Source organism: Herpailurus yagouaroundi, unplaced genomic scaffold (assembly GCF_014898765.1).
Source record: "Herpailurus yagouaroundi ecotype Mexico unplaced genomic scaffold, PumYag 193, whole genome shotgun sequence".
NCBI classification, from domain to species: Eukaryota; Metazoa; Chordata; class Mammalia; order Carnivora; family Felidae; genus Herpailurus; species Herpailurus yagouaroundi.
The window spans coordinates 2,359,768-2,368,366 of NW_024412424.1; the positions used below are offsets into that span (position 1 = coordinate 2,359,768).

Here is an 8,599-nt window from a genome sequence, read left to right on the forward strand (position 1 = left end):
TTTTTTTTTTTTTTTTTTTTTTTTTTAAGTTTTTATTTATTTCTTTAGAGAGAGAGAGAATCCCAAGCAGGTTCCACACTGTCAGCAACAGAGCCCGACTCGGGGCTCGAACTCATGAACCGTGAGATCATGACCTGAGCCGAAATCGAGAGCCGGATGCTTAACCGACTGAACCACCCAGGCGCCCCACGAACCACAGACTTTTTTTTTTTTTTAATTTTTTTTTTTAATGTTTATTTATTTTTGAGACAGGGAGAGACAGAGCATGAACGGGGGAGGGTCAGAGAGAGAGGGAGACAGAATCTGAAACAGGCTCCAGGCTCTGAGCTGTCAGCACAGAGCCCGATGCGGGGCTCGAACTCACGGACCGCGAGATCATGACCTGAGCTGAAGTCGGATGCTTAACCGACTGCGCCACCCAGGTGCTCCGAACCACAGACTTTTAAAACACCAGATCTCCAAATCCAGGGGCAGTGAAGGTGGCCAGAGCTTGTATCTATCTGAACTTTGTCTCTGCTGCTGCTGGAGGCATTCCCTGGAAGGTCCATCCTGCAACCTCGTGGCCCAGTTCAACTTACTCTTCTCCTCCAAAAAGCCCTCAGGCTGGTGCTCTGTGGTCCCTGCTGACTTCTCTCTCCCTTCACTGCAGTTGCTAACTTCCCGTGGGGCTTGGTGCCAGCCAGCCTGGGTCCTACCCCCACCGCACAGATTCCCACCAGCCTGACCACCCCCCACCCAGGAAGCCTCTTGGCTCCCCCCACCTCCAGCCCCTTCTCTCCCCCTGGGTCTCCCCAGTGCCTCCAGTTGTGGGGGTGTCCATGCCCCGGGGGGGGAGTTCCTCAGGATGGAGCTGAGGCTTCTGCTGGGAGGCAGCATTGCCCAGCCCAGCCAAGAACCGAAGAGGTTGCCGTAAATATTATCTTTAAAGGGCAGTTCCAAGGGATCGGGCCCCCACCTACTCTGGTCTATGCGGGAGTCACTCTTGAGAACAGCCGGCGAAGAGGGGGCTGAAGGCGGAAGCAGATGGCTCTGGGAGCAGAGGGTCCGGGGGCGGTGCTGGGAGAATTCCATGTGGTCCCAGCTTTCCACAGAGCCTTTGCAGGGGGCTGCCGACCTTCCCTCGCTTCTCTCTGCCACTTTACATCTTTTTGTATTTTGGAAGCAAATTAAAATTTGTGGTGAAATTGGTGGTTATTATTAACCTCACAAAATCATTGTCTTGGCACGGATTTATCGAAGCCTCCCCAGTGCCGGGCTCTTAGCTTGTTTCTCGATTCCTCCCAGGACCCTATGGAACCGGGAGGCTTTCCAAACGAAGACACTGATGTGAAATTGTTTGGCGGGGGTCACACAGCTCAGATGATGGGGAGCCAGACTGGGAACCCAGGACGGCCAGGGCTTTGGAAGGAAATGGTTGGGATGGAGGAGGGGGTGGCGGAGCAAGGAAGTCCTGGGTTCAGATGCCAGCTCCTCGCTGTTTCATGGGTTAGAGGAGAGGGGTAAGCTGGCATAAGACCCCATAACAATTGGAGGGGGCAGCAGGAGGCCTTAATGATGGTGGTGGTTCCTATGACTGTGATCAATTGCCCTGAACTATAGTGAGCTCTCCATTCCCAGAGGTATTCAGGCAGACAGAAACACCACGGGATGGCAAGTCAGCCTCCTCCCACCTTGAACCGCCCGGTTTTGTGGGCTCAGGGTAGCTGGGGTCAGGCCTCGGGGTGACACCCCTCCTCTTGGACCCTCCTGTTCCCCTGCCGGGGGACCCAGCCAACCTCTCCCAGCCCCGTCCGGCACCGGGCAGCTTCCAGCCCCCTTGAATTGGCTGTGGGGGCTGATGACGTCAGTGGTTGCCATGGTGAACGCCCCGCTCTGGATGTGGGCAGTCCGGAGAGCCCACCTAGGTAAAAATAGTCATGTGTCTGTCCTCCACAGGACTGCCCTGGCGTGTGTGTTTGGGGGGGGGGGGGAGCAGGGAGGGTGGGGGTGTCCAGAGACCTGGATTCCCTTCCTTCTCCTTGCCAAGAGACATGGGCAGCTGGCTTCCCTCTGCGCCTCGGTTTCCCAGCCTGACAAATGGCCCTTGCTCCTGGTCTGTATGTATTAGGTGGCTCAGTAAAATTTATCAGGTATTACGATAGTCCACCTAGGCCCTTGCTGAGCTCAACAATAACACAACGCACAACAGCCACGATAATAATGGCTGATCATCACTACCCTGGGACCCTCCTGATGCTACCCTCCACCTTATAGGTGGGAAAACCAAAGCACGAATTGCGCAAGTTACTTGCTCAAGGTCCCACAGCCAGGCAAGAACAGATAATAAATAGATCTGGACCCAGGTCTGAGTATCCCTAGATTCTAAGCTTGCGTGACATGGCCTTTTGAGAATTTAGAAACCTTCTTGGGTGAGCTACATTGGAGGATGGATTCCGGGGTCACCATGAACCCCAAGTGCACGGCTTTTTGCCCTGCATATGGCGAGGGCACCCAGGGTTGGTGCAGTCAGCTTGCTGAGCTCTAAAAGGGTCTTCAAAAGGGAGGCACTGATGAGTGCCCCCACCCCCCATCGGTTCCCAAGACAAATCCACAGAAGCTTTGCAGAAGTGACTTTCAGATCTGGGAGGGGGCAGAGTGAAGACGAGTCAAGAATCTCCCTTTCCTCGAACAATTGTTACTATTTAGCCACCATTGACATACTTCTTTACAAATATAACTAATTTGTTATTTAAAATAATGAAGTTTTGGAGCGCCTGGGTGGCTCAGTCGGTTAAGCGTTCGACTCTTGATTTCAGCTCAGGTCATGATCTCGATGTTCTCGTGAGTTCGAGCCCCGCATCGGGTTCTGCGCTGACAGTGCTGAGCCTGCGTGGGATTCTCTCTCTCTCCTCTCTCTCTGTCTCCTCTCTCTCAAAATAAATAAATAAACTTTAAAATCAAATAAAATAATGAAGTTATTTTTAGTACAAGGAGGGTTTGAGCTAGGCAGGGAGGTGATTGGGAGTCTGGAGGGCTTTCAGGAGGAAGGGGTGCCTGAGCTGAGGGATGATGTGCAATTGACTAGCACCAGAGGGGAGGGAAGGCAGTCTTGGCAGAAGACACAGCCGGTGCAAAGGCTCTGAGGCAGGGCAGAACCCAGAATATGGGGCAGCAGAAAGGAGGCATTGGCTGGAGCTGGGTGAGCGAGGGGCCACCTTCGGGGTGATGTGGGTGGAGGGCCGGGGATGTAAAGGGCCTGTCTCCTTGGGAATGACCCCTGTTTCCTCTCGTTTCAGAAGGAGCTGAGCCTGCCACGCCGGGGACGTGGGTGAGTTCACCTAAGGCCAGTGGGCTGGGCTGGACCCAACGGTCCTGGGCACAGATATTTCAGCGGCAGCCTCCAGACTGTGAATTTATGTGATAATTACAACAAAGCTGCTCACCTTGATCCTTTCCCCCGGTGTTTGCAAAGTGCTTTGGAAGTGCTTCATTTGGCCCGCACAAGCTGGGGGCCCACGCCAGTTTGCAAATGTGGAGATTGAAGCGCTGTAGGGTTGCACAGCTGGCACAAGGGCATCCAGACTGGAAAAGGAACCCTTGTCTAGCATCTAGAGTCCAAATGAGAGGATTCCAGCCAAGTATCCTGGAGCCAGCTTGCATGTCTCCCATGACGGGGAGCTCACTGTCAGGGAACACAGGTAGAAAATTGTATCCTTCAGGGTCACGTTAGCATTTTTCTGTAGGCTGGCATTTTCAGATCCCAGAGCTCACAGACCGTTTTATGTCGTGTCTTTGCTGGTTTACAGACGGGAAAGCACAGCCCAGGACAGGGAGGGTTTTGCCTTGTGCTAGTGGTCCGGAGGTGTGTGAGTGTACAACACCCGCTCTTTGGGGGCTGTGTTTGCCTGAGGGATGGGAATTCTCTTGCCTGGCAGTGAAATTACCCACTTAACAAACTTTTTTGGGGTGCCTACTGTGTATCAGGCCCTGTTCCAGGCATGGGGGGGACACAGAGACAAATCGATGCTGGACCCTGCCCGTGGAGCTCACACTCTCTTGGGGAGAGTTATGGTGAAGAGATGTACTGCAGGGGAGAAATTAAACAGAGGAGCTGGGGGCGGGGGGGGGGGGGGGCTTTAGCCCTGTTGGAGAAGGTAACATTTGAGCCTAGATCTAGAAGAGGAAGAAGAGGCAAGAGGGAAAGTCTGAGGGGAAGAGCATTCCAGTTAGAGGGAACAGCATGGGCAAAGGTCCTGGGGTGCAAACCAGCTTGGCATTGAAAGAACATCATGGAGACGGCAGTAGCTGGAATGAAGAGAGCACAGGGGAGGTGAAGGGAGAGAGGAGGGAGGTTGAAATCTGATGGTGGGGATGGGGTCAGACTGGCCCCCACGGCCTGACCATATGTTCTTGATGGACTGGGGATGTGCAGCTGGTGGGGAGGAGCCTGAGGGGCCCGTAGGGGCGGGGCTCCGGCATTGACCGGAAGGCGGGCACTGTCCCTGGCCTTTGCCCAGGCTCGGGGCGGGGTGGTGGACCGGAATCAGTCAGAACCACGGAGGACAAAGTCCTGGGCCACGGGGCAGAACGAGGACAAAGACTCCCTGAGAGCTGTCTACTTTCTGCTACCGACCGCGTTCTTGACCGGGTCTAAGTGGGGTGTCGAGGTGGGGGGGGGGGGGGGGAGCCAGACCCCCCCCCCGCCGGGTGGGCGTGGGGGCGGGCCCGCGGGAGGGGGGCGGGGCGGGGGGGGGGGGCGGGGGGGGGGGGGGGGGGCCATAGCCAGACACAACCCCGGAGTCTTGGGAACTGGGCTGGGCAAAAGGGAGGGTGGGACTCGGGGCGCCATGGGTTGTTGTGTAGGGACGGCTCCGCCGAAGAGGGGCCCATGGGACCGAACTGGGATGTGGGTGAGGGGGACGACGCTCCAGACAGGGACCCCAGCGAAGCAAAGGCCTGGAGGCGTGGACCGGCCTCGGATGTGCGAGGGGATGCTGAGACCCGCCGCGAGGGCCTGTGCTGAGCGGCAGGCGGTGGGGGAATAGGGGCGGGACGCGCTCAGATCCGGGGTCCGAAAGACAACACCCCACCCCCCCCACCCCCGCACCTCCCGGGGAGGGGTGGGGCGAGGGCACAGACCCGGCCGGGAAGGGGTGGGGCCAGGCGATGGAGCAATAATGCCAACCGAGGAGGCAGTGACCGCCCTTCCTTTTCGGCCGCGCAGCCCTGGGGCTCGAGACCCGGCAGCCTCGGCGTCCCTCTCTCCGGGAGGGGGTGGCACCTGCCACTCCAGCCTCCCGCAGCCCGACTTTTCCTGCTGGGCTGGGCCTGCGCGCAGGTGCGGGGCCCGAGCCCCGCCCCGAGGCGGAGAGAGCCCGCCCCCCCGCGCCCCCGGCGGCCCGGCCTCCGCGCCGCCGCGTCCGTCGCGCCCGGCAGGCGTGCTGTCCCCACGTCCGCCTCTGTGGGTCTGTCCGATCGCGCCACCAGCAGGGGTTGGGGGGCCACAAAGAGGGCTTTGGCACCCAGCCGCGTAGACGCAACCCCGGCCTCAGCATGAAGTCTCGCAGGGACAAGCTTCACATCCCGGCGCTGACCCTCGAGTGAGTGCTTGGCGAAGAAGGGGGGAAATGGGGAGGGAGGAAGAGAGGCAGACAGACAACCGCCCTTCCCCCCCCCCCCCCGCGTCTCTTTTTAAGTCGCCCAGAGTCAGACCACCGCCTCCGGGGAGCCCTCCCGGGTCATCGGTCATCGGTCAGGCCCCACCCCCGCGGCCTTGGCGAGACCCAGAGTCCCGGGCCTTGGGGGCTCCTTCTCCCTAAGGGAACCTAAGTCCTGGTCCGAATTCGGATTCGGCCACACGCAGGGGCCACCACCAGGTTCACCGTCCCCGGCCTCTTTCTTTACAGTCTGTCTCCGAGCAGCCAGAGCCCATCTTTGCTGAGCCCCAGCAGCCCCTGCAGCCCTTGCAGCCCCTCACTGGGCCTGCATCCCTGGAGGTAAGTGACAGCACTTGGGGGGCGGGGCTCAGACATTGCCCTGACACCCCAGAACCTTGGAAGCCTCCCAGACCCAGCTTCCTCACCAAGGTACTGTGGGCTGGTGACATCACCTCTCTGGGCCTCAGTTTACTCCTCCATAAAATGAAACTACTATCCACATTAGGGCCTTGATGGGGGAAATTCCATTTTCAACCATAGCCAACAGGTCCTCCATCCGACAGGTGGCCAAGGTGAGGCTAGAACTTGAGCTGTGGCCCAAGGACATCCCTGGGACAGATGCTGGGTTCCCAGCCTGCTCTGGGCCCTCCCTGCTGAATCAGCCTTGCCTTCCAGCCTGTGACCTCCAGGACCCTCCCCACACCCAGCTCAGCTGGCCAGAAAGCTCCTCCCTCTGAATGTAGACACACACACACACACACACACACACACACACACACACACACACAAAGCTGAGAGTTCACCGTTAGAGCCCCACGCACTGTACCAGGCAAAGTGGCGTCAGGAGGAAAGAACCAGCTTGACTGAGTGCCAGCCCTGTACCAAATACCTTCTGTTTCCTGCACAAGCCGAGAGGGAGGCGCCCTTCCTGTCCCCATTTCTCAGCTGAGGAAACTGAGGCTGAGAGGAGACGCCACTTCTCCTGGTTCAGTACGTCTGAGGACCGAGCATCAGGGCCAGCTTGGCTACCAGAGTCTGTTGAGGGTTTGAGGCAGCCTCTGTGACTGGCGCATCTCAGGGTCTTGCCCCCTCTATGGGAGGGAAGATCAGGGTTGTCGTGGGCTCTTCGCACGGCTTGGGAAAAGTTCAGGGAGGTGACAGATGTGTGAGTCAGTCATGTCTAGAATTCAATGGCCCATCAATCATTTATACCTCAGTATGAACGAACTGATTAGATTCTTTCCAATAGACCTTTCGTGGGGAGAAGAGAGAACAATTTGGAGCCCTCACTGGGTGCTGGGCAACAGACAGTTCCCTTCATTAAGTAGGTACCTACTGTGAGCCAGATGCTAAGGGCATAGCTGTGAACAAGATTAACGTAATCCTTCCCTCATGGGCCTCTCAGTCAGATCTCTGGAGGTGGGCAGTGAACAAGTGAGGAGACAAACAAGAGCCATTCAGACGGTGACCCCTTGGGGGAGGTGGTGTTTAAGCCAAGGTCGAGGCAGAGCTAGGGGAAGAGAGGTACCAGGCAATGGGAACTGTACGTGCAAAGGTCCTGAGGCAGGACCAAGAATTGAAAAGCTTCTGTGGCTGCCTTGGGGGAAGAAAGGTCTGCCGAGGACAAGTGATAGGAAGGGAGGTGGCCAGGATAACATCTGGGTAGAAAATGGTGGGGCCTAGACCAGGTCGGGGTATCCAGTGGGGACTGCTGTACCCCCCATTTAGGGGAGGAGGAAACCCAGGACATCACAGTATGTTGTGCAGAGGTACCCTGGGAAAGAGTGTCGGGCCAAATCTCACACCGACTGCTTGGCCTCAACCACCAAGTGAACAACAGCTGAGCCAGTTTACCAGGAGCAAATGGAGGCAGAGAGTTTGGGGCTCTGAGCAGAAAAGCCTCCTCACCCGCCACCAGAGGGCAGCAGAGCCCCATCACCTTGGGTCAGGCAAGGAAATGGGTCCCTGCCTCCCCTGCTCCAAGTACCCTAGGAAGAAGCCCACGTTTGTTCCCTCGGCCTCCAAGTCCCCATGAGTCTGGCCCCTGCCACCTCTTATCTCCCTGTCACCTATCTCCCCATCTCGCTCACCATACTCTAGCCATGAGGCTTCCTGGGCTGCCAGAGTATAAGCTGGTCCAGCCTCGGGGCCTTTGCATTTGCTACTCCTCTGCCCAGAGCTCCATTTCCTCCTTTCTTTGTTTGCCACGTCTCTATCAAGCCCTCAGATAGGAAGCTTTTTCTGAACACAGCCCCCATTCAGGGCCTCCCAAGCCCCAGATACATCCATTATGCCTGTCCATTCCCCTCATTGAGACTGCATTGTGGGTGTGATTTCCACGTTTTCTTGTGTGATTCTTGGGTTATTTTTCTCACCCGGAGGTTTGGGAGCCCCTTGAGGGCCAGAGCTGGATCTGTCCTCTCCATTCTAGGGCGGGGCCTGGTATACAGCAGGGGCTCAGTTAATGCTTATGGCATGGACAAATGGGAAGGAGGTGGGAGGGCTCTGCCTGTGGTGGTGAGCAGGAGGTAATCGAAGAAGGTCGTGCACTCAAGGTCGTGAATTCGGCCCCCATGGGGAAGAATTTGTATTTTTCTATCCAGGGAGCTAAGAACCATACAGCATATAGAGCTGGGAGGGGTGTGGACAGTGCATGGGCAGGTGGGAAGGGCTTGGGATGGTCAGACCACGGAGGGGTTGAGGGTAGGGTTCTGTATGCTCACTGGGGCTTTGCCATTTACATAGTCACTTAATACAAGCAGAGGGAGGCAGGTCCTGAGCTACAGACAGGGTTAGGATCTGAGACCTAGGAGAGGGATTCACCCAGAAGTGTGGTTTTGCTGTAAAAGCCACGAGGAGCCGCGGAGGGCGGGTGAGTTGGGGAGGGACGTGATCTGGTGGGCAGGGGGCTGACGCCAGACATCGGTGGCTTAGTCAGCCTTTCACGGGAGGCCTTTGCCACG

General features: G+C 57.2%; 1 protein-coding gene across 1 annotated transcript in view; it reads left to right on the forward strand.

The window, feature by feature from the left end:
* MAST3 (microtubule associated serine/threonine kinase 3) overlaps positions 1-8,599 on the forward strand; it is a 40,554-nt gene that overhangs the window by 3,137 nt on the left and 28,818 nt on the right. Inside the window, exons 2-3 of the mRNA XM_040445555.1 lie at positions 3,276-3,307; positions 5,886-5,975. Coding sequence (XP_040301489.1) covers positions 3,276-3,307; positions 5,886-5,975 — 122 coding nt within the window. The remainder of the gene's footprint in view (positions 1-3,275; positions 3,308-5,885; positions 5,976-8,599) is intronic.